At 33.6% G+C, this 26,469-nt stretch overlaps 1 protein-coding gene and 2 long non-coding RNA genes across 3 annotated transcripts; 1 reads left to right on the top strand and 2 right to left on the bottom strand.

Moving 5' to 3' along the window:
• Positions 1 to 7,337: 7,337 nt before the first annotated feature.
• On the bottom strand, positions 7,338 to 7,837 carry LOC119640988. Its single transcript, XR_005247774.1, has 3 exons — positions 7,770 to 7,837; positions 7,482 to 7,717; positions 7,338 to 7,370 (listed from the first exon to the last, which is right to left on the bottom strand). It is a non-coding gene; the product is annotated as an uncharacterized LOC119640988 (long non-coding RNA).
• A 75-nt stretch (positions 7,838 to 7,912) lies between these two features.
• On the bottom strand, positions 7,913 to 21,301 carry LOC119640987. Its single transcript, XR_005247773.1, has 3 exons — positions 21,055 to 21,301; positions 8,249 to 8,320; positions 7,913 to 8,004 (listed from the first exon to the last, which is right to left on the bottom strand). It is a non-coding gene; the product is annotated as an uncharacterized LOC119640987 (long non-coding RNA).
• A 970-nt stretch (positions 21,302 to 22,271) lies between these two features.
• On the top strand, positions 22,272 to 23,784 carry LOC119640986 (tubulin-specific chaperone cofactor E-like protein). The gene has a single exon (XM_038039409.1). The coding sequence runs from the start codon at positions 22,304 to 22,306 to the stop codon at positions 23,744 to 23,746; it is 1,443 nt and encodes a 480-aa protein (XP_037895337.1). The 5' UTR covers positions 22,272 to 22,303; the 3' UTR covers positions 23,747 to 23,784.
• The last annotated feature ends 2,685 nt before the right edge of the window (positions 23,785 to 26,469 follow it).

Here is a 26,469-nt window from a genome sequence, read left to right as displayed (position 1 = left end):
GAAGACAGTCACCTAAGATATAGTTAGCAGAAATTTATTAAAGCATCGCTAGAATATCTTCGATGTCGCTCTCTAGATTTGGTTGCTGTTCTCTTATCTTAGCGGAATATCCTATCAAAGCCATTTCAAAAGCAAATTCGGGAAAACTATAAGAGAAATGTAATTTAGATAATCGTAATTAATTATTATGAGTAAATTGAGAAGGAAAGCATAGCTTTTTATTTTATCGTTCTATTGGAAATACTTTTTCTGCATTTTAAAATAAATGCTCAACTATTCTAAACATACTTCGCTTGTCCAAGAATTAATATTGTGGCGGCCCTTATTCAATCAAAGCAATTAACGGAGTAGAATAATTAATTTCCCGTGAAGAGATTTTAAAGGACCCTTAACGTTTTTTTTTTTGTATTTCGCTGAAGTATATTTATTTTATTTTGCCTTCGTATCCAATTTGGTCGTTCAAGGATCACAGTAAAATCAAAATAGATGTTCTTTACAGCTATGGCCATACTCTGGAATTGTACCAGGGCAGATTCACGTGATATAGGTGAATATAGTTTGACGGCGCTAGAGTTTCCAATACGGCTGATTTTGCATAGCGATTTTTTGCTAACCTACCAAATTTGGAAAAATTGTACCTAAAAGCAGAATTTGAATTTGTTTAATTTGTTCGAAAGGTGTTTTCATATCAATGCGTGAGGTATCCGCAAAATGTTGACAGAGCTGACTTCCAAATTCATTTATATCTTAATCCTCTTTATTTAAACCATCCCTGTCAGCGCTTTTATAGATCTGCATTAAAGAAGACGGTAGGTGTCTTTGCGAGTTAAATTTGAATTTATTATTCGCAAAGTATGCGTTTGCATGAATATAACGTGTAGTTTTTGGTGTATTATTACCGAACAGAACGTGTATGGCATCTAATGGCCTACCTTGCCCGACCATAATCTTCTTAGTTATTTCAGCTCAGTACTAATACGCCGAAATAATATTACATGATGATTTTTTACTAAAAACTATTGAAAACTTTCAATTTTTTTAAATAGAAGTCTTTGATGGAGAGTGCTTCTGAAGATGGTCCAATGCACACCTTTTTTAATAACGCTTGTCCAGCAGCCGAACCACCTTGGTATACCAAATTTTGCCATAATGCGGCCAAAGCGTTCGACTGCACACAAAAATACCTGGGTAGACGCTACGCACACGAAAAGAAAAACTTGTAACGGTTGAGAAAATAATTCTAATTTCTAAATCTAACTTAAGTTGTTTTTGTTTGTTACGCACATCTACAGAGACCAGGTACAGCCTGGACCATACATTTTTAGAGACTCTACGTTTGATTTTTACAAATTCTGAGAGACTGTTGGAATGCTTCTTGGTTCCATTCAATTTTAATGCAACAGATTTGTTGCATTTTCAAATTTTCCTTTTATTTGATTTTTGTATAAGACAATAATTCCTATACAAACCATTGATTCTACAGCTGTTTTTATTTCTAATCTGTATACCAACCATTGATTTGTATATAATTTGCAGCTGTTTTTACTTCGAATTCCTAATCGCCTAAAAATTTGCAACAGAAATTGTAAGTAACATAATTTTTTCAAAGGACACGCCTACAACGTCCAGGTGCCTATGCAACAAAAAATGAGTGATGGCCAGGATCAAACAGATGTGGATATAAAAAAAACTTACAATATCTTTGCAATATTAGTTTTTTACCTTTGGGATTATCCGCCTGAGTGGCTGAGTACACAAAGGGATCTCGACTAATAACAACTCAACGGTCGTGGTTTCAGATCCCAAGCGCGATCGAGTTTTCAATAAGGCCGATCATAGCCTTAGATGTTAATACTTTAAGATTTTAGTCTTAGAATTTGTATCTCTGCCTAAACTCATAATGACAATAATATTAATAATGACAATATCTTTGGAGTTAATTCAGGTCATCTTTTGCTGGGTTTAAAGTACGCCTTGATATATGTTTATTTAGGCATGAAGTTAATTATTGGAACAAAACGAGCATAACTTTAATCCATTATTTAATTTATTTATATATTTTTTCGAGTTTAACTTTGCAAACGATTATTATGTAACTTCCGATTAGCAAAAGACACATGGAAGATATCCAACGGGGAATCCCAAGCGAACATTGTTAATGACTAGAAAGATATATGTGAAGGCGAATTTAGCAGCCAGCTTTTCGTTTCAAATTGTTTGATTGGTTACCTTAAAAAACCGCATGAAACGAGAATAACCGGATAAATAAGACTTAACTCTATTGAAATGAACTGACTGCAAATTCTTTCGATCAGGTATTCGAAAGATAAAAAGACATCAGTAGTTACGCTTGCATATCTTAACAAAGGCAAATACAAATAATTGCGAGACAATATTTGAGGTAAGGTAATTCAATAATTTAAATATTTTCCTTCTACGTAATCATTAGGATATTATTATTGTATGTTAAGGTTGTGTGCTAATTAGGTTTGGTAAATGGATTCTTTCCTCATTTTATGCAAAAAACAAAAAAATGTAAATTACTTTTGCATCAATTCCTTACAGATTAGTGCATAACCCGAATACACTATAATTTCTCAATGAAGTGAAGCTTTAATCACTAATGTGTTTGCATTTATATATGTATGTTATGTATTTTCTGCATGTATGTACGTATGCATATATATATATATGTGCATATCTATGCACCTGAAAACCTGAAGACAATTGATAATCGAAGCGGACCGGTTCCTCTGTACAGTTTGTTAACTAATTTTCGTGTTTGTGTTTTTTTTTTCCTTTTTTTTTGTTTTTTTTTTTTTTTGTAATGCAACGATTGTTTCCGGAAGTTGTTGGCTGAGTCGACGTTTTTGTGACAATTTATGCATTTCTTCCTCTAGATTTATGTATAAGGAGAGCAAACAAATTTGAAACAATTGAACGCAGGCCTACTTTACAAAAACGAAATGGAAAACTATTTTCAAGCAAATGCCTGATATATATATCTGCACGTATAGGTAGCTGCATGTGTAACATGCGTACTGAGTGTATAATTAGGCAAACGGCTTTTTAATCCGCAAGTGAAGGCAAACGCGCACTCTAATCTACTCTTTGTTGTTCAAATGAGCGAGCGGATCAGCTCTTGTACACGAAAATACAGACATAGTTTGATATCGTCAGCTCCCCCAACATTGTTATAAGATTTTTAAAGTCTCATAGGTAACAGTGGACAGAGACTATTTTCTACTGAAATTTTCTTTTCACAAATATGTATGCAAAAGAAAAACTTATAATTTTTTTTTTTTTAATGGGTTAATAAACGACATATGAAAAACTTGTGTGCATTGAATGTAACAATAACAATAAAAATAAAAAATAACACAGCACATGAAGCGTCAGTTAGTTTCACTACCGCCATCGCGCGCGTGCTATGTTTTATATTTAAACGTTCGCAATAACGCAATTTGCCAGTAATACGAACAAAACTCTGCCTCATAAGGTTGTGTTTCATCATTTACTGTCATTCATTCGTATCTCTTAATCGGAAATATACAAATACCTAGTTAAAAAGGAAAACGAAAATGTATTTGCCGAAGGGAGTAAGTCATCATTTTCATTCATTTTAGTCAGGAAGTGAAATGCCTGCAAGATATATATATATATTTTTTTTTTTTTTAATCTGGCTTAAGCAAAAGCTCGACGTGATATTCATTATCGTTTAGACGAATTTAAATAATAAAACTTCCGGTTCCGGTTCCGTTTCCATTTCCAATTCAATCGATAGAACAACGTGAAAAGAAAAACTGCAAATAAAAAGATTAAATTGCGTAAACTTGCGTAAGTTAAAGAAAACCTATTAACGACAAAACAAAAACCGTTCGAGTTAGACTTTAAGTTTGTGGCGCTTAGTAATTCATCCGATAAGATTATGAACTAAATGTTATTATATTATTATTTCGTGTGATGTTCTACGATAATTAAAGTTAAAAGGAATGCTCCGCCATTTTTGCTTAAAAAAAAAAAAAAAAATAGTCAGATTTAAAGAAAATTAGAAAATCAATAAAAAATAAATAAATTTTCATATATTCGTGCAATTCAGCAATAAATTTGTCCGATAGGTAGCGGCTCGTTTGCCCTTTGTACTTCAAGTATAAGCGAACTGCAATAGAAAACAAATACATTGTTGTTTCGCGGAAAAGCCTCAAAAATTGATTTGGTTAACTCGTAAAAAGGTAAACGATTTTTTTGCGATTATTTTCCTGATGTGTTAATGGTTTGATATTTTATATAAATATCTAATGAGATTATCCTGATTATTCAACTAATAAGCCAACGCCAGTTAATAGTAAATATGAGGATATTTGGTTGAAGTGATGAAACCATAGTGACAACAATCGCTTCCTTTTTATACCCTACGCGAGTTGTGGTGCGGACGCGGATGTGTACAATACCCGGAACGACTTGAGACATGTCCACCTATTATTAAAATCATTTAGGATCACTTTCTCAATTGACCTAAGTATGTCTGCCTGTCTGTCCATCTGCTGCATATCCACGTTTTCTTGTGTTCTTGCGCTCACAGGACGCAATCTTTGAGATAATTTAATGAAATTTGTTACAGTGATCTCTTTTGGCTCAAGGATGAACGCTATTGAAATTGGTGCAGATTCGTTCATTTTTTTACCCGTTACTCTCATAAAAATCCTTATTTTCAAAAAATTTGTTTTTAAGATACATGTGCCGAATGAAGCGATGTAAGGTATTTAATGGTGAGCCATTGCGGGCAGCTTATAATGTTTTTATGGTTTTTCCACATATTGGTGGATTCGCATTTTTAAAATAATCCGTTTTTACACCCATCACCGAAGGATAAGGGGTATATTCATTTTATGAAAACTCCTATCACGTCCAGAAGGAAGCATCACCCCACAAAGTATATATAATCTTGGTCAGGATCAAATCCTAAATCGATTCAATCATGTCTGTCTAATGTCTGCTGCAAACATTCTTCTAGCCGCAAAAACGAAGCCATCGACTTCGAAAACATTTGGCAAACACATTAAAAGTTCTTACACGCAGGTTTTAGTTTTGAAATTGGGCTAAATCGGTCAAAGGACACAACCCGCAGCACCACATAAGCTGAAAAAAATTGGTGCTTTGCTCATCAGTCATAAACTGAAGCAAATAAGTGTACAAAACCTTGAACGTATATTTTATGGGCGATGCTGCAGCACCTGTACAAAAATGGAGACAGTTTATCGAGCCTACCCAGTATTATAGTATATCAAAATATAATTTTTTTTTAATACCTTTATGAGGAGCAGAAACAAGATTGAAAAACTGCACAACGCATCTAAAATTCTTGGCCAGTTTCAAATTTGGAATATATCTAAACATGTCCGTCTGTCCATCCGTTGGTGCGCAACTGTGTAGTATTTGCGGTAAACATTGTCCCGTTAGCGAAAATGCAGATAACGCCCACAAATTTTTAAAACAATTTGCCGGTGACCCATTGTTGTCAACGCATATGCCTGCACTGCCCGTACGGATATGCAAAACAAAAGCTTTTCTCTTGATAATAGAAAAAATCAGCCATTCCTACTCCATATTATAGAGCATAAAAATTGAGTTCTTTTCCTTTTTATACTCACCACTGAGGGACGGGGGAATTCTCATTTTGTTTTTTTTTTTTCATAGCCGAAAGGAAGCTTCATGGGCCGTGTAAATTATGTATATTCTTGATCAGCGTGAAATTCTGAAATGGTTAAGCTATGTCTGTCCGCCTGGATATCTGTGTGGCGTTTGTTGTTGGCTCTCTGCTGATCGCAAAAATAAAAATATTCACTTCAAATTTGATAGAAACATTGGAAGCTTTTGGCCGCAGGTTAATATTGAAACCGGAATACTTGCAACGCTGAAATTTTATTATTATACTCTACTCTTTACGTGCAAAAATGGAAAAAATCGGCCACGCCCGCACAAACAAATGATTACATTTTATTTTTTTTCATCTTTTTGGAATTTTGTGGTTATTCACCATAAGGCAGACAAAACGGAATATTTAAAACTATTTTGCACACTCCTCAAGTGAAGATGTATTGTCTACCTAAAAATGGGTTAATTCTAAAACGGATATCTGCCATATCACCGCGGCATGGTGGATTAGTTTTTTTTTAATAATACCAACAATATGGGTATCAAATAAAAGAACTTGGAGAATAGAATGAAAGAAGCATATTGATGGATACAAAAGATTCGATCGCGACCGAATACAATTTTCTTATTTGTTGCAAATTTTTTCCTTTCTAGGACGGTGTAAATAAATGATATTTTTTTTGGTTTGTTCCCTCAAATTCATTTCCAAAGCTCTACCTAACACCGCTTTTAACTGCTTTAGGCGTTAATATCTTAATAGTCAGTATATGCGCGCTGCTTAGCAACAAAACCCATGTTTAAATACGATCTTTTGTTTTCCACTAAGAATAAAGGTTTCACAGTTTTTCGCTTGATCAAAAAAATTTTCATTTTCCCCATGAACAGCCGGGTGGGAACGAATCGCGTGTAGCGTCCCCGGTTGCAAATCTTAGTGCGGTAGGTAATACTTGCTAATAATTGTAATGAGTCGTAATGGCAAAACACTTAGTGATTGAAGCCATGCAAACCAGGTTAAGGCCACTCCATATGTGTGTAAATATCAAGTGAAAGCGTTCTTTTCGTTTTAGGAACTAACGCCGTATTACAAATTACTTTCTGTGACAATTTTTTCCAAAGTCTTAAATGATCTCTTAAACATTTAAAATTTATATCCTTTAAAGTGGGTTGAATTTTATTCAAATCAAGCCAGTACGTCATGAAACTTGCATTTTGATTGATTCTTTTCAACCGATCTTATATTTAATTTCGTGCTCGCAAGGTAGCGTTGCTCCTTAACAGACCGTCCTCCCTGATACTGGCCTTAAATTTCTCTTTTCCTTTATTTCGTATTCTAAGGAAGCTTTGGTAAAAAACGCTTGCTAGATAAACCTATCATTGTATCGATTTCATCAAATTGTCGCGAAAATTGCCGTTCTACAGAGTGAGTACAGAAATGCATGGGCAGACAGATGAACAGACATGTTTGAATTGATTTTGGGAATGAAGCCATTTGTACAATAGAAATCATGTCTCTTTCAGCTCCTTCTGGATATTGCATATGCTCGCACCAGTTCAATCTGACCCTACAAGTGGTGTCGTAAAAAGTAAGGAACCTGCATTCGCTTTAGAATGCATCTCTGGTATCAGTCTTTCGAATCCAAATATAAAAATTATCAAAACATTTGTGAAATTCTGTTCCAACTCACCTACTCTCCTCTCCTCTCTTCGATCAGTATCTGCAATGGATTTCAAGTTACCGTTTTTGACTTTTTGTAAGTTTTATGGTTGTATATCTATGTTTGGAGTTTGATCTGCTTGATGCGATCGTTAACTACTAATATACATACCTAGCTCCACCAATTTGTATCAAAATTCGCAATTCCATGCCAATTACGAATATATATGCTGTATACAGACTCTATCGTTGATTTCTGTGGCAAGACGAATATTATGTACTCCTCTCTTTCAGCGTAGGGACATTTTTATAATTTTAATGTCTGTTTAATCTGTTAGTCAGCAGATGTTGTACTACATCTTACAACACAGTCATAGCGGTCAACCAAACAAAGAAAAATAAATTTTTCTTTTTTAAACATGAAAACAAATTGACAGTTATAATTATACTTTTACTTTACCTTTTTGAACAGGTTTTCGCATTCACATACATAATGTCACTCACTTTGGCCTACGTAGACGCTATTCCCTCAAAGGAGAATCTAAAGTAAGTAACTTATCATAAAAATTCACGTTTATGTTTATTGTAAAAAGGCACTCATTTCACGGTGAGCAGAATACGAATCCACATACCGGTCAAGCATCATACACATGTGCAAACTGTGGTGAAAAAAGTTCCAGTACCGATACCTATACCTATTAAAGAAAAAAAAAAGTATTACAGCGAAAGTCTTGAAGACGACGATTTTGAAGGTTATGATTATTCAAAGAAAAAACGCCGCAATACTCCTCCGTTTATTTAATAGATCTAATGAATCCATTTGCAACATTTAATTTAATTTAATATAATCTTTTTTTTTTTTTAAATAAAAATAAAAGCGATAGCATTTTTTCCAGTGTAAAAGCTCATTGGCTAAAGAACAGTTTTGCTTCCACATACCTGGAATGAACGTTATTATGGTAAGTTTTAAATCATGTAAAGTACATCCGCAAGCTTTTGGAAGACGGAGAGCTAAAAAGAAAACCGTTAACAGTAAGCATTTTAAGGCAAATTTTAAGTTTAAATGAAAGATTCGCAGGAAGCAGATTCTCGTTTATTCTTTTTGCCCTTTCTCCTTTTTAATGACGTTGCATGATACAATAGCGAAATTTTGTTCTTGCCGACTGAAACTGTGTACGCTGCGGTCCTTTCTTTTTATGCCCATCGTCGAAGTTCAGGGGAAATATTCATTTTATGAAAACGTTTGGAGCGTTCAGAAGGAAGCTCCACAGACCCCATAAAGTATGGATATTCTTGACTAGCAATAAATTCTGAATCGATTTAAGGACGTCCGTCTGTCCGTGCCAAAAATTAAATGAAATAATTTTTAAATTCACAGTTGACAGTTCGTGCCGCAGAGCTCTTTAAACTAAACTTGTTTCACGATGTTTGTCCGCAGTGCTACAATTTTTTAATATTTTTCAAAAATACTCTTTTTCTAATACTTTCCAATTAGAAGAAAGTTTTTAAGGCTTAGTTGATCTCCTTCTTAACAGGCAATAAAATTACGAGTGCAATATGATCTTTGAGATTCTTTATTTCACTCTATCTCTTCGCAGATTCTTTTCATCTGCTTACCGTCCAATCTTACAAAATTGTTGTCTATTACAACGTCCAGGCGGCCCCGTCACACCGTTGATCGAGATCTCCTTTAGAAATTGCTGTCCTTGACTCTCTCTATAAAATCTCCTTTCATTCTTTGTACACACAGACGCACAGAATACAAATTTGGATCGCGCCAAAAACTCTCATATGTCTGATGATAGCCCTGACGAATGTGCCCTTAAATAATTTTGATTCTGTGCTGCAAACCTCAGATACGGAAGCATGTTAAGGAGACTCGTTTCGTTCGGCGCGTTCCGGGCAAAGAGATGCGCTGTCATGCCCATCTTATGCAAGCATTGCCCGCAAAAATACGAAATTCATAAGATGTATGATACGTAAACTGAATTAATTTTAAATACACCCTCTATATGTAATCACGTAGGGCTAAAATTCTAAAAATAACATAAAGCATGCAAGGATTACTGGTCTACAGTTGTTAGCGATAATTTTACATGTCCGTATACGTGTACGTATATGTATAGGCATACGGATGGCATTCATCTCTGCTTAGCTTGTGCTACACAGTGTTTGCGCTTTTTATTCTTAAATTTGTATACCAAGTTAATATAAATGAAATTTTTATTAACGACATTAAAGAAGGAAGCTTTTGAGAGAGAGAGAGAGAGAGAGAGAGAGAGAGAAAGAGAACGAGAGAGAGAATAAGAGATGGCATCGGTTAAGTAAGTTAGCTATAGTATCTTGTAATTGTCTCATATAAAGCTTGCGGTAGTGTTAGCTTTTAACATTTGCTATTGGCTGAGACTGGCAGACTGCTATACTAGTTGTAATATGGTACCGTAAACATATCTAATATACATATTAACGTGTTCTCGTATGCGAAAAAATGGTGCACACTTAAGTAAATTCATACTTATTCAGTATGAGTGAGTGAATATAGGATTTTATGTGTGCTGTGCTTTTAGCATTACCGCGAAATATTCTAAAAGCACACACATCAAAAGTATTCAAATAGCCGGTGTTGAGTCGAACGGTGATACAGTTAATGTTCGCAACTATAGATTGCTTGGTTCTTTTTTCTTTTGCTTTTCTTTCTTTGGTAGAGAGTTAATTCATCGCATCTCGTAATATGTACAAAAGGTGAAAAAATTGGCGAATTGTGAAAGGAAATGTATAGGAAACGTACATAATGTGAAAATACATTAAGAAATTAAGTGTTGATGTCTAAAATTTGCGGAAAGAGCAGGGAAATTAAAAAAAAAATAAATAAATAAATAAAAGTAAAAGTAAAATAAAAATAAAAGAAAAGAAAAGAAAAAAAAAATGCTATCATAAGCACAACGAATATGAAGGAATGGAGGGAACAAAGTAAAGAACAGAGCTCAAGACTAAATAATCGTTAACAGTGTCAAAGCGGTGAAAGAAAGTGTTCAGCGTGTACGCGTGGAAATCCGTAAAATCCCTTTAAAATGATTGCTGTTATTACAATTGCCAATCAACGCGTTTTCTTTTAATATTTATTACAATATCATCTGAGGGAAAAGAAAGAACTTAAAGTAAAAAAAAAAAAACTTCTCTTGTGGTAAACGTAAAGGGAGAAGAAGACATGCTGACGCCTATAAATGTACCTTTTTTTGTTGCGAGGGACATCCAAGTGAATTTTTGCACATGTTCTACGTCATAAGTCTTTGCAACAACGAATCAATTGTGATACTTTCTAAAAACAAAAAAAACCAAAAAAAAAAAAACAAACAAAAACAAAAAAAAAAAAAACAAATAAGTGTAAGTCGAGAGCCTTAGTTCATAATTAAATTATTTCAATCATATTTCTAAGTACATGCAAATGTTTGTGTTTCATATCATAAGTTAATTAAATTCATTTGCATAAAAAAAAACAAATATATATATATATATATATATATATAAAGGAAAATGAAAGGAAAGATCACTAGGAAATGTCATTAGAGAGTTTTAGCAATTTTCACATGCCCGACATTCATTCAATGCATGAATGGCTGAGTGAATGAATGAATGAAAGTCGACAGAGTATGCTTATTACTATTTCATAGGCAACTTATTTGTCATAAGACTTATTTGTTTATAATTATTATAAATACCTTTTCTTGTGTATATCTGCATATACACAGATACTATAAAATAGGATTTTATTTGTGAGCTACCGAAGATACAAGCCAAGCCAATTGAATGCCATACCATACCATACTGCATGCTACGCGTTACAAACAAATGTGTGTGATGCAAAGTATTGCACAGGGTTCCGATTCTATTCTGCTCTCTCACTATTATTGTCATTATTATTATTGTAATGCATACGCTTGCGAATATTATTATAAGAAAAAATTTAATTATGCTTTGTCAATTAAATTAAATGAACGAACGAACACACATGGTAAGGAAATTCATTGCATTTTCCTTACCTTGCGAGGAATTATTACATATTTTATGTGCTCGAACAGGCATTGTGTTCAAATAAAATGAAATAAATCTGAAATAATATACACAACACTGGTTGATTGCTTTGTGAAATTTAAGCCTCGTTGACAGGCCACTTTCAGCACTCGTTCAATGATAAGGTATTTTTTTATTGTTTACATATTGTACATATGAACATTATGCAGTTTTTATATCTCCAATATAAAGACACTTGCTTAAGAATGTGCAAATGGGAAAATGGGAAAATGAAAAATATAAACAATGAAAATGTATATCTTTTTCAATAATTGCTCGAAATTCTAGATCGATATTTGCTATAATCCAATAAGATCTCAAATTATTTTTGCACTTATCACCTTATTTTTGATTTTGTGAATGACTGGCTCATGCCCATTCTGCAAATCAATCCATCAATCGATAAGAAATGCAACAGTATTCAATATGTCTGGTCTCAACTTGCAGTACCATATTATTATTATTATTATTATTATTATTATTATAAATTTAGCCAGAAGTCAATTCTACGACTAAAGTCTTAAAGCACTAGCACCTAAGGCTTTCGGCTTTGTTAATAATTGCATATTGAAGATATTTTTAGTCTTGAACGCCTTCGGCCTAAAGTAGAGAAAAATGTTGTCAACTGTCTAGTATAAGAGAAAAGTAAAACTAAAAACGTAAAGTTACATTCGATCCGAGAATTCTTATATCCTCTAAAAGAGATTTTTTGCAGTATCATTATATTTGTGACGCCTGGACGTACGCATCGAAAACTTTACAAGGTGTTTATATGCTTGACGAGAGTGAAGAAGGGGAATCGATTTAAAGGCATGTTCATCTGTACGTTTGTTCGTCGGTTTCTTTTTTTTTTTTGATACAGTAGCAGTAGCAGTGCCCAGCCAACTAGTGGCCTTACGCTGGGATAAAATCCATGATCGCTCTGCCGGTCTGCCTATCTGGCCGTAGGTCGGTTTATGCGTGGTATTGTCGGTTTACCTGTCTTTCCGTCCAGCTATCCATCCGTCTTTCTCTCTGTCTAGTCTTGCCCCTATGCCCATCGGTTTATCAATCTGTCTGTCCGTAACTGTGGGGAGGTCTAGGAAACAACAAAAGATTTGGCCTACGGTTTTTTCTTATCACTTTCGTCATCTAAGTCGGTCAACGAGCACATTTCACAATTTCCCCTTTTTTTTTTTATATTTTATAGCTTAGAAAGTGTGAGTGGTGGAATTTATTTCTATCCGTAAATCTGTCTGTGTCATTCAATGGTAAGACCTCAAATCTTTGGCTAGAAGAAAGAAGAAACTTTAAAATTTTTTCTAGTTTCTCTCGCTAGCTAAGTCAGTCAACTTACAACTACTGAAAACTGAAACCTCTTTGTTAAATCGTAGCTTTACACAGTCTTTTGTTTAGAGCTTAAAATTGATTTTTAAATTTTTCCTTCATAAAACGTCTGCGTCAAGTTCAAAGTAAATCCGACAAACTATTCATTTGTTATTGCACATACATATGTATATATATATATATATATATATATATATATTACAATTGTGATATGTAATATCATAATATGTAATAGGAGATGTACGTTAATAAGTTGATTTAGTATAATTATTGACAAGACAGTGCAGGTTTGAAATATACACGATGTAGAATCGAGTATCTCACCAAAGGATGAGAGTATATGCATTTTGGCAAAATGTCTGCAGCATCCACAAGAAGGCTTCAAGAAGCTCCCCAAAATATATATATTGTTGATCAACATTAAACTCCGAATCGATTTAATCCTGTCCCATTTTTCGTCTGCATAAGGTGGGAATTATTGGCATGACTGCAAAAATGAAGTTATCAACTTCAAAAACCATTGGTAATTCTCACAGGCAAGTTAATACTGCAAATGGGCAAAATCGGTCAAGGTCAAGTCTACAATACAACTTAAACTTAGAACGCCTTTGTAATCAAAAGTATGAAAATTAGGCTTTCGTTCTCATTACCCTTATCCTACAGCAAATAAAACGATTAAGATGTCCATGTGTATCTTACAGGCCCACGTTTATCCTACATTACAGAATGTCGAAATTTTAGTTTTCTTTTGTTCTCTTTTTTCAAATCTTCTTCTCTCTTTTCTTTTGTAATCAAAAAAAACAAAAAAAAAAAAAAAAAAAACAACGGATATCTAAACGGACAACCCAGGTTTAAGCTGTAAATACTTGAAATAACTTTTATTGCCTTAACATTACAAAACGAATTAAAAAGCAGATTTTGTTTCCAATCCACAGAAACATGAAAACAGATAACATTTCTTCGAGATATGTAGAAGCAAATTATTATATAACCGTGCGTAGCCACTAGATATCCAACTTTCGGCCTACGGTACGCAATACCACATTAATAATTAGAGATAAGAATTGTCCACTCGGTGATTACGAAGAGTGATTAAAGTCTTTATTTATCAAATATTAATTATTTAATTATCTAACATAGCTACCAGAGGAAAATAGTGGCAAGCAAAAATATTTATATACATAATCACTATGAAATGTTAGAGCGATTTAACGACGTCTACCCGCTTCTAATTTTGCTTATTATCAATGTCTGCCCATTTGTCATATCATTTATTATTGGAACACGATGTCGGTCCGCCTGCCATATATCCTTCTTTCATATCATTTATTATGGGAATATAATGTCCGTCCGTCTTTCATATTGTTTATTATTGAAATGAAAACTATCACTAGAAGACTGAAAGTTTAGGTGTTTGTAAGCCATATTGGATATAAAGTGTATAATTGGGTGCATGAACCAGTTGAATGAATATCTAAAGGGCGAAATTTGAAAGAACGAAAGCTTTCTAAAATAATAAAATGATAATAATAATCAATCTGAAAGATTACCACAGAGAAACACTCCAAGAATTGAATTAAGTGTACACTGAGAGCATCTACAAGTGCGAGGCCTGATTGGCAACGCATCAAAGCAGCCTTTTAACTTCCTGCACCACTTATGATACAAGAATATACTTATTCTGCGCGGATGTATGCAACACAAAGAAAGACTTTGATGAAATTTGGTACACCGACCTTTTCTAGCCGAAGAACGCTATTGGAAATGATTCAGATCGGATTACCTTTTCGATTACCTTCTCATAGAACACACCCGTCGTTATACCAGTAACTACATTAAGGGAAATGAGGTAGGGTATTTACTGGAGGTTTACCATGGTTCACTATAATGTTTCTACTTGTATTGGGGTACGCTTCTCTGCGTACCTAAACAATAACTTCATATTCGTTAGTTAACAGATCATTATGCCACAAGGATTTTGCACAATTGGCAACCAAAACACAGACTAGGCTGAAATGTGTATGCGTTTATGTAAATGAAACATTAAATTCAAACATTAAATAGTTTAGAAACAAGGTGGGCGGTATTTCATATTTGATAGTAACAAGGTAAAGGCAATGTTCGCGACGACAAACTATATTCAAACTGCTTTTAACTGCTTTATTATACATCCTATAAAATGTTATTTTGTCCGAAAGATCTCGAATAATTTATACGCGTATCAAGGTCTTCATTAAAGCCTACACTTTTTAGAATAAAGCATGGCCCAATATTAAGTACCCTGCACTCCTTTATTCCTAACACATTTATTCATATAACGATTTTTCAAAGAAAAGTATCAAGTCCTTCCAGGTGCAGTTTACACCCGCGCAAGCTTAATACACCCTTGGTTAGGTTAAAAAATAATGTATTTTAAAGAAAATTTAATGCGTTCTTTCATTTTTATATATTACGGAAGTGTTCTTGAAAGGTTTTATGATAATATACATGAATGAGTACATCGACAGAAGACCGAAGAACTAGCTAAGCTCTTATAGAGTGAATTAAAGCTGATTAAAGATTCATTAAAATTATTTTTTATTTTTTTTTTTGCTTCTGATTTCACAAGTGCATCCAGTAGCGTACGACATGTTCGATAGTGTTCAAATCACTTTCATTTGTTTATGTGTTACTTGAATTATTAATTAAATACAGACTGAGGTGAATTTGTTTCGTTTCATTAGCAAATGCGGATTTGTTCGTCGTTTCACGCAAACAGAGAAGTGTGACATTTTTAGCAAATTTAATATTCAAATTGGACAAGTGATTAAAAAACCAATCGATATCAATGACCTATTTACGTTTCAAAACACTTTGTATTAAATCACAAATAACATACTCGCGTATACACTGCCGTATACCAAAAGAAAATAGGCATCGTTTGTACGTTTATACTGCAAACGTAAAAGAAAAAAGAGTGTGTTTTTCTTCTTTTTTTTTTTTGCAAACATTCCGAGAGGATATAAACCGTAAATAGACATACACACATGTATATACATATACATATATATATATATATATAAAATAAAATGAAATGTGCCGGCAATATTTTTCTAGATTCAAAAAGAATATTTAAGAGAAAATAATTTCAAAAATTGTATTGTATTGTTTTAAAGTCAAAGGTGAAAAAGTCATATAATATCTATTCTAGACGCTGTCTTAGCCTTTCTTATTGCACTGCAGTATACTAAAATTAAGTTAGAACGTTGTAGTCTGAGAAATGGCTATCTATTAAATACTCTTACGTTACTTCGCTTAACGCAATTCTTTTTTCAATTCAATTTTAGTCATGCAATACCAAATATAGGCTCTTTTGAGGATCCGTAATGGCAATTACTAAGTCTATAGTAAGTTTATACATCACGTTCTTATTTAGTAGCAATTTTCAGCATAAAATATTAAAAAAAGACATAAATATGAAATTTTTCTTGCGTATATAAGGACTTTGTCAAGATGGAGCTTCGTAACGAAATTAACTGTAAAGGTGGTCTGATTCAATCCATACGATTTGGCAACTCTGGTGATTAGTAGGAGAGTGGACATATATACTAAGAGTGGAAATATATACGAGGGCGTAAAAAGGGGCTATAAAAATACCCTATTCAAGCAAACTATCCATATTTTGAAATGCATCACGGACACCCAGCGCCTAATTCTGTTTTTCCTTATTGCACCTATAATCTAATACCTAAAAAAGGAACTCCTTAATAAACGCGAACCGTAACCGATAAGAAAAATCTTACACGTGAACGATCTTCACTAGTTTTGCTCATCTGTACTATTTCAAAAGCCAATCGGAAATATTTTCTACTTCAAATAAGTAAATTATGGCTGTGCGACCTCATTTATAACTGAGGCTTTTATGGCCTCATTTATAACTGAATAATGCCCATTTTAAATTCCGATTTGTGAAGATGAGTCAAGTGCGATCCTCGATTTTTTATAAGTTTTCCTTTAACTTGATTTCCAGATAAGGAAACTTCCGTTCAATATTTTCGTTAATTTCTCTATTCTTGGGAGTTTCAAAAACAACTTAACAGACGAACAGAGGGACATTAATATATCAAGGCTTACGCGAATGCAGCTAAGTAAGCACATAAACGGAATTATTTATCCCAGAACAAGGGACGGTATAGTAACCTTGCTACGGCGAAACAATATTGAGTCGTGGATAATCACGCCTCGTACCCCGATATTCATACAAATAGATTTAGATTAATCTCATTAAAAAGCTGCTGTCTGCTGTTTTGCTGCTGGGGTCGAGAGTGGTTGCGCAGGGAGTGGGGGATAAAGATGAAAGGCGAAGGAAGTAGGCCATGCTTTCCTGGTATGTAAGCAAATGGCTTCAAGTAATCATTTTTCTTGCATACGTGTAAGTCTGTTGTATTTTTTCACGAACGAAACGACCAAATTGAACTAACTCTTCAGCCATGAATGGATATAAAAATAAATTATAAACGAAAATTCTTTGCATTCAAGAGAAATGGATTTCATTTAATAAATTTAATTATAAGAATTATTACAAATATAAAGATATTTATATTCTAACATAAAATCGATATATACGAGTGCTTCGCTTTTTGCAGCATGTTTTTGGATTTTTTCTCTTCGAAAATGCACAACGTTTATTCATTATCTTGGGTTGGGCAAAGAAAAATTTCGATGTTCTTTCTTCAGTTACGGAACCATCCAAAAAGAGATGCCATCTTGAGCTTTACGCAATTATAACGCTGTCAATATGGTGATAACATCTGGTAAATAGAACTTAGAAGGTCTTCAGGTACATCAATAAGGTTGCAATTTTTTCAACAAAATTGTTGCAAAGATCTCGTTTTCATTTTCATTTAACTGAGTAAGTAGGTAATCAAAACTATAGCGTCGTGTAACGAGTGGTAGTCTCGGACGGTTTTTTGGCCTGCTCGGCTTGAAAATGATGTGAATGACGTTTATTCTCAACAGAGCTGCGACACTTTCTACATATTTGGGGAAACGAGCCATCTCTCGCTTCTATTGATTGACCTGAACTGATGGAATAGAAGGAATTAATAGAAGAGAGGCTTGAAAAATTTTCCAAAATTATTTTCTAGCCTACCTATTAGTTTCAGTACTAACCTACAGTATGATGTTGATGCACAGTAATGAATTCAAGTGTGCAGCAATATTTTATGCAAAAATCGGGCCCATGATCACCGCAATAACTAAAACTCATTTTGAAGGAAAGCTCACATCAACTGTAATATAAATGAATGCTTACCTTAGACTACTTTCCTTTATGCCATGCGGGTAACGAACTGTGTTCTGTTTTATAATAGCTACATTCCTACTGCAGTCATAACGAAACACAATCATATATCAATTCAATTTTTTTAATATCATAGCAGAAAAAGAAATTGCTCGGGGTGAATTCTCTCACCCTGTTTCATATCGGTGAAGTGTTGCGTTCGTTTATAGTGCATTATTTAATTTTATTATTGAAAATGTCCGAAGTGCAGCTATTGCTTGGTTATATTTAGAAGAGTCTATTGTCAATATCCTAAAGTTGAGCGGACGTCATCGAATGCCAATTTCTAGCATTTCTAGCCTTCTTTTTAAGCAATATTTACACAATGAATTTTTTAACAAACTGAAAATCTTCAAATCTTCACTTTAAGCTTGATCTATGCTTGACTATTTGACAACCATGAAAGATTGACTGTTCCACTTCTTCAACTTATAGTGTCTGGGGTATTAATAGAAGAGTATGGAAGAGTATGCTCTATGAGTAGAGTGATGGATGGATATGCTCATGAATGTGCTTCTAATATTCGTTCAGAAGCGAATACTCAGCTAAATTATTTTAGTTTGTTAACAATATCTGAGCAAAATCTCTAGTTTAGTAAACACAAGAATACTTCACACAAAACCATTATGCATAGTGGAAAACTGTGACGGTATGAGATTTACTGAATTATATTTAAAAGTACTCCGAAGCTTTTTCTTTTTAATAAAGCATAACAAACGACTCTTTTAATATGAAAAACAAAGAAAAAACATTCGTTTTTGTTTGTCTGCACTCAATTTTGTGTAACCTTCATGTATTTTTGTTCGCAAGGTAGCTCTCAGCATTTCATATTTTGTCCAAAGCGATGAGAGTATACTCGATTTGAGATATCGTTGGGCTTGCATATGCTAGATTTGAGGTATCATTTGGAATTTTAATCACATATATCCGTACTTAGATTTAATTAAATCGAACCGCTTTGCTCTTTCATAAGTCTATCGATTTTCTCACGGTCGTCGAAGACAACTAAAGTTCTTATCTATCAATTGTTAAAAGAAAAAAGGTATAAAAAGTTTATCTTCGGTCTGGCGACACGTAGTTCTCAACGTTGACAAACAATAATCACGCAACCGTATCAGCTTTCCAGTAACTTCGAAATAATATTAAATGACGTTGCAATCGTTTTAAACCGAGTTTGCGAGCAAAACAATCTGCGGGTTTTTTCGCTAAGGGCCGCTCTTCAAGTGAAACCTAAGCTGCCGACTATGTATGCGCAACAACACGCTTCGTTACAATTTCCTATTTTTGCTTTAAAATTTTGCAATGAGTTTGTGAGAACAATTTTCAACTCCTGAGAAGTGAGTATACGTGGAAACCGGAAGATCGTCAGGTGCAGTATATTCTTTTTAGGCCTCGCGACTCCTTCGAACGTTACCAGACATTTCTTACCAGATATTCAATTGTTCGCTTATGGAAGTGAAGACCATAAAGACATTGAATTGATGCTGGCGCACATGACTTTCGCTAAAAATATCTTAATACCTCGTGGATATCATTGCGTCATATAATAGCCAACATTCACAGCCAAATATCTGAAACGTGGAAAGACTCGTAAAAATGTGTAAAGTAAAAATCTATAATTGCTAGCGATTACTGCTCTGTCTTATTTAGTTGACTTAGGGAACTTGCGATGGTATTTAATTTAAGAACCACTTAACCTCTAATCCTTACAAATGCAATCAAGTCATAATCCAGACAAAAAAAATATATATACTGGTTCCCTTTTAATTGTAACGGGACCTATGGAAAAAGTGAATTCGGATTTTATCTGACAGAAGTTAGAAAAAAAATTTTGAAATGAGTTCATGAGACTCGATGAGGCATAGGGACTCGTAGTTGCAATATTTGACAAATCTGACAGAACCGCTTTGCCGAATGCAGGAATTTAACGAAACTAGTTTAAAACGATTCGCATTCCCACTGATTCTAGGGATGCGTAGAAACCAGCCGAAGTCCGCTCAAATTTAAGATCATAATTGGTATTTTAAAAGAGCAAATAGACGAATGGACGAACATTTCCAGGGCAATTCAGAAATTTATATCTTTTTAAGATATTTGCATCTCCGTGGCATCACAAGTCACAGTTACAGGCGTATGTGAATATATTTCTCTGGGAGTAGAAATTAATCGTATTCCCTTAAACAAATGTGTTCTTAGAGAATACCAATCTTGACAAATTATCAATTTTCGCCATTCCAATCCAGGCAAATGTAATGAAAAGACTTATATATTATCGAAGACTTATATATTACAAAGATGATGACCACAATTTGATCTGTTTTGAAATTTTATAAAATCTTGGAAAACCTAACATACAACTCAACAACAAATACTTTCTTAAGGTAATACGGAATGAATGGATATGCTAAAATAGAGAGGCATACATATATGGCGTAGAGATGTCATAGACAGGGCATAGAGCGAAAAGTTAAAAAATATATTAACTGGATGTTCGAGTTCTTTTAAACGATTGTAGCAGAATACCAAAGTTGATATATAGTAGATATTGACTATTCCGTTAAGTTAATGACCTTTATATAACTAGACTAGAGTTAGATTGCAGAGAGATAGAGGCTCCCTGGTATAGATGCGGCACGACTTGGGTCAGAAAGTCCCAAGTAATGTACATTCACATTGTATTCTTGGTTGTTGAGCTTTCCTTGCCCAACATAAAGCTTAACTTTAACTTAACACGAACTTATCGAGGTTACAACTTTTGAAACTTAATATTATCGCTTTTATCGCAACTACGAGAATGTAAAAGAAAACTGAAGCTTTTTAAGCTTTTATTTTTGCGTGACACGAAATTAAACAAACGGTCAACATTAGCACTTCTTTCTTTTTGTTTTTGTCAATGCAATCGATGCATTTTTTCAACTAGAATCAAGCAAAAGAAATACGACGACGCTCCTGTAGTTGTACACACACACCGCGACCTACACAAAAAAGCCATAATGCAATACACTATTTACAGCATGTTCTCACTCACTTTGACTCATACTCAACTCGTCGTATGCGCACTTACATATTGTGGCATCTTAACGTAAAGCAAAACAAAACAAAGCAAAGCACACCGAACTAACACGAATAGATAAACGATAGACAATGTAAGCCAGACTATCAGCGAGTTAACTACGAAATGCACGTATTTATGGTAAAAACGCTTTAATGTTCGCAGCCAAAGAGAGAGAGAGAAAGAGAGAAAGAGAGAGAGAGAGAGACATACGATATACATCGAGATTATTGTATATATTAATATTAAAAATAAAAATACAAAAAAGTGCTTTTCTTTGTTGTTTTGTTGTTTAAAAAACTTTGCAAAAAGTGGTTAGTGCGCAATTAAAATTAAACTAAACTCAATCACAACAAACATCGAAAAGTCAGAACCCAACGGTAGAAGGTTAAAAACAAATTTACCTAAAAAAAAATTTAAAAAAAAGAAGAAAACAAGCATAATATTGATTGAAAGAATATATTTAAAGGAAAAGAAACAAAAAACATTGCATAATATATATTTATATAAATTAACGGGAAAGTGCAATTACTTGGAAATAAGCGGAAATAACGGAAATTATAAACAGGATACGGAACATAAAACGAATAAAAGATAAGAAGTAGAGGAGAGCAAATTAAAAATTAAATATTAGGTCTTTGCCATCAACATACTATACGTTGACCTCATTGCTCCAAATTCATTTCTTTCTTTATTCCCTTGGCACTAATAATAAGCAATACATAAGCCACTGGCCTCTGGCGTAAACAGCAGCCACACACGAGAAGAATAGTAAATACGGGAAACAAAGAATATTGAAATAATCAAAAAAAGTAAAAATAACAGCTGTAGCAGACAAGAGAAGAAGAAACGAAAGTGAAATTATTATATATTTACCATGCATTACATTCATTAACAAGAAAAAAGACAACAACTGTCAAAATTTCAAAATCTGGTAATGAAAGCTTTTTCTTTTCCTTGCCTGTTTTTTTTTTTTTTTTTTTCTAAAAACAAAACAAAAAATTATACTGAACTGAACAGAAAAAAGTGAAAGAAAATTCAAAAAAAAAAAAAAAAAAAAAAAGAGAAAAAGCCATGTGTTTTTAAAATCAATATCGATTACACCTATTTTAAAAAGTCTTAATGAAAAACTGTTTAATAAAAAAAATATTTTATTATTACTATTATTACTATATTCTATATTATATATAAAGCTTATTAACACCAATCGTCTGGGATAATCGTGATGCCTTCTTTATTAGAAGCTTTAGAACGTAAATATTTTTCTGATTATGGATCCGAAGATGATGACGATGTCAAAGAAGTACGAACTCTGGGTGAAAAAGGATCAAGCAAACGTTTAATATCAATTTTTATACCGAGATTATCGCCATTGATGTGTGTGCCCGAATTGTTGGTATTAAACGATTGCGATATTGATCGCGCAGGCGATTTCGAAAGTATCCGAGAGAAATGTCAGCATGTACGTGAATTGGATTTGGCCCAAAATAAATTGCAAGATTGGCAAGAAGTATTTCAAATTGTAATGCATATGCCTCGCATTGAATTTCTTAACTTAAGCAAGAATCATTTAAGCGGAACGTTATCAAAGTCTTGTGTACCACCTATTTCGAATTTAAGGGGTATTGTCCTTAACGGTACTTATTTAAATTGGGAAAGCATTGAGACTTTATTAAAAAATTTACCGGTGCTCGAAGAACTCCATCTAAGTCTGAATAGCTACAAGGAAATACTAATAGACTCAACGAATCCTGATAGCATTTGCGAAAATTGTCATTGCAAGGCTTACAATTGTTGCCATAATGTCGAAATTGATAAAAGATCTTATGATAAATGTCGAAAAATACCACCTCATACAGCCTTAAAAACGCTTCATTTTACCGGAAATCCTGTAGAAAAATGGACAGAAATATGCCGTTTAGGTCGAATTTTTCCTGGCCTAGAGAAGCTCGTTTTAGCGAAATGTCCAATTAAAGCTATAGCTTTGGTCGACGACTGCAACGAGGGTGCCAGCTATAATCATCCCAACCAAATTGCCAACGAGGCATCTCATGAATTTTTCCCAAGTTTACAATTTCTTAACTTAAGCAGTTCAAGCATCGATATGTGGGATAATATTGATCGATTAGCTCGATTTCCTAAACTTATAAATTTGCGCGTCAAAAATTGGCCATTATGGGAAAATTTAGATTGCACCGAACATGAACGCCGTCAGTTGCTTATAGCTCGTCTACCCAACGTTACAATTCTTAACGGAGGCGGCGTTATTGGTGCCGATGAACGTGAAGCCGCCGAAAGAGCCTTTATTCGTTATTATATGGAAAAACCGGAAAGCGAAAGACCTTTACGTTATAATGAATTAACAGCTAAACATGGTAGATTAGATCCACTGGTTAATGTGAATTTTAAACCAGAAAAACGTGTCAAGATCTTCCTTACATATCATGATCAAACCGAGTCGCGTTTGGTTGACATCAATCGGACGGTGCAAGATTTGAAACTCAAATTGGAGAAACTTCTTCATCTGCCATCTAATAAAATGCGTTTGTTTTATCTCGATCAAGACTACAAAGATCTCGGCCCGGAAGAGATGCGTTTTCCCAATAAACTTCTTTACAGTTATAATATTCAAGCAGGCGATGAGATTATCGTAGACGAAAAGAAATAAAGTAACAAAAATGAAGCATATTTTTTCACCTCATTTTTTCTATTTTGTTATTATTATTTTTTTTGCCTTTTTTTTATTGTACACACGTATGTCGGTGTGTATGTACATATGTTTTTATACGCATTAATTAACAATTTGCTGTAATAAAACTTTATACATACATACAACAATACAGAAAACAATGTAAATAATAAAAATTATTTTATATTATTATTATTATTATTATAATAAATAATATTTTATGATTTCTTGGGGGAAAAAAAAAAAAAAACAAATTGCATAAGAGTAAGTTTGTTTGTTTAATTCGTTGGATATTCTTTACTTTTGATCTACTTTTTTTTTTTGCTTTTCCTTTTGTGATCATTTTTAATACAATACAAGACAAGATATGTAGGTTTTTATATCTGAATTTATATACGTAGATGATATATTATTTATACGCAAACATATATATGCTACATATACGATGTATTATGTGTGCATAAATTTCAATCATGATTGCGTCTCTTTTCTTGCTCTCTTGTCACGTTGCAAGAGAATGCGTAGTAAAAGGCAAAAGAAATGCTACGCCTGGCTTAAGGCGACTTTCTAATACCCTTGACCTGAAATCCCCTTAAATTATAAATAAATGCATGCAATAGACGCGCGAAACCTGATGATAATAGAAAGACTTCTACTTCAGAGGCGGAAATTTCTTGTGAAAATAGCAAATAAAACAATGTTATCGGGCTGCTAGGCGAACCCTAGCTTTTTCCGTCGAATGCTTGAAGGCAAGCAAGCAAGTAGATATGTTTAAGTAGCAATAACATGTTGATCACGACTTAATGTAGCGAAAAGCGAGAAGCTTTTTGTTAGAAAACTATGGTGTTATATGATATTATGACGATTCCAGGACATATTGGGGGGTTGAGGAGTGCCTGTGATTCGGTGAAATGATTTAATTGGTTACACTTGGCACATCGAAGATTGCAGTATTAAGTTAATAGGAAAATAATATCTATAAACAAAGAAGGGGATCGTAAATGTGTACGGAATGGTAAATGCAATCACCAACCAACCCATTTTTCTCCTTTTTTTAACTAGAAATTTTTAGAAGAAAAAAACTTAAAATCAAGTTTAACTCTTTAGAAGAAGTTTCAAATTCATAATCTAAAACAAATTGATGGATCGAAGGAAAAAACCGTACCGTACCATTCTAAATAAATTCGTACATCAAAGCACTTTCTTTCTATATCCCAACAAAGAATTTAAATTAATAAATGTCTACGACCATGCTCAGGAATCTGAAATGAGAAAAATTTTCAGAACGGATTTTTATAAATATCAATTTTTATAATAGCAATTTAAATCACTTCTCAACTTTGTCTGTTGTTATCAAAGTTGGTTACTGTAGGGAAACTTTTAAAATAATCCTTACAAAGGGACAAAAGAGGAGACATGACTGGCACTAATTAGTAAATATCATAACAATATAAGAACATAAGAAAGAGAGTATTTCGCCTGCAATGCTATAGTTAGATTCTTTTGTTAATTTAGCAACTTTGTCTGAAATCTGTGAGAAATGAAAATATACGATCAAATCGGATGATGTTTCTAACAGTGATCTGAATTTTAAGGGCAGGAAGATTGGCATGAGCTGGACCCTATTTATTTATTTTTCACATTTTTCGCGTTTATAGTAAGCATGTATACACTGTGTGAGACTCACGATGCGCGATGTACATATAATTGGATTAAACTGATTGTACCATACATTTTTTAAACAAGAAAAGAGAGAGCAGAGCGCACACTCTGCGTCGGGAATAACAAAAATGTTATTGCAATTGTAAATATAATGAAAATCGAGAGCTTATTTATTACTTAAACTTTCAATGGCTGTAATTGTAAAACTTTAAAACAATTGAGAACTTGTTTATTTTTGCATGTAAACATACCTAAGTGCTATGATGGGTGTCTAAAAACGAGCTAACGATTGAATTTTCTGGTATAATAAAATCTTTCCCCTACTAATTAAAAGTATTTATTACTTTATTATAAGGTACAAAGTAACATTGTACCTTATATACATTGCGGGAAATAAATGGTAAATAACCTCAGCAGTTTTAATTGCGGAGAGTGGGAATCACAAAAAAGAAAGATTCTTGCAAGGTGATCGTAGACTAACGTTCCTGTCTCTCTCCTGTGCTCCCTCCTTTCCCTATAAAGCGTCAAGATTAGCCCCCGGTGTGGTTGTGGACATAGACAACACTCCTGAGTAAGATTGACTGGCCAGATACCACAAATACAGGGAAATGCCAATAAGAAGAAATAAGAGAGTCGCCAACATCTCCGCCCGTCGGCTAAGCACAAATTTGCCAACTGAAAAATTTGCAGAAAATATCGTTGAATGCCTGACCACAACACAGCGACCACCTTTCATCGTAAGAGCTTTTGCGAAAACAAATGAAGAAAGTGTCAATCACGTTAAAAAGCGGACTGCAAGGTTAAGACTGACGGACAATAAATAATCGCGATGAAATGTAATTTTTGAACTTAAATGACTGCGACAGCATAGCATCTTAAGAGACATAATCTCTAAACTTGTTACACGAAAATAAAACTGCTTAAATGGTTACTCGTGATCGTAAACATCCATATTACTATATAAAAGAAATAAGTCTCGAAAATCTAGCGCCTAAAGCTAAGAAAGGCGGTAAGGAACGGAGCATAAAAGACTTTTTGCG

The sequence above is a fragment of the Glossina fuscipes genome, unplaced genomic scaffold (genome assembly GCF_014805625.2).
Source record: "Glossina fuscipes isolate IAEA_lab_2018 unplaced genomic scaffold, Yale_Gfus_2 133, whole genome shotgun sequence".
Taxonomy (NCBI): Eukaryota; Metazoa; Arthropoda; class Insecta; order Diptera; family Glossinidae; genus Glossina; species Glossina fuscipes.
The sequence above is the reverse complement of the archived record's forward strand: the minus strand, read 5'-3'. Positions and strand labels throughout refer to the sequence as shown.

Bases quoted from the DNA above. Each gene is read 5' to 3' on its own strand.
- LOC119640986 (XM_038039409.1), top strand. From the start codon at position 22,304: ATGCCTTCTTTATTAGAAGCTTTAGAACGTAAATATTTTTCTGATTAT.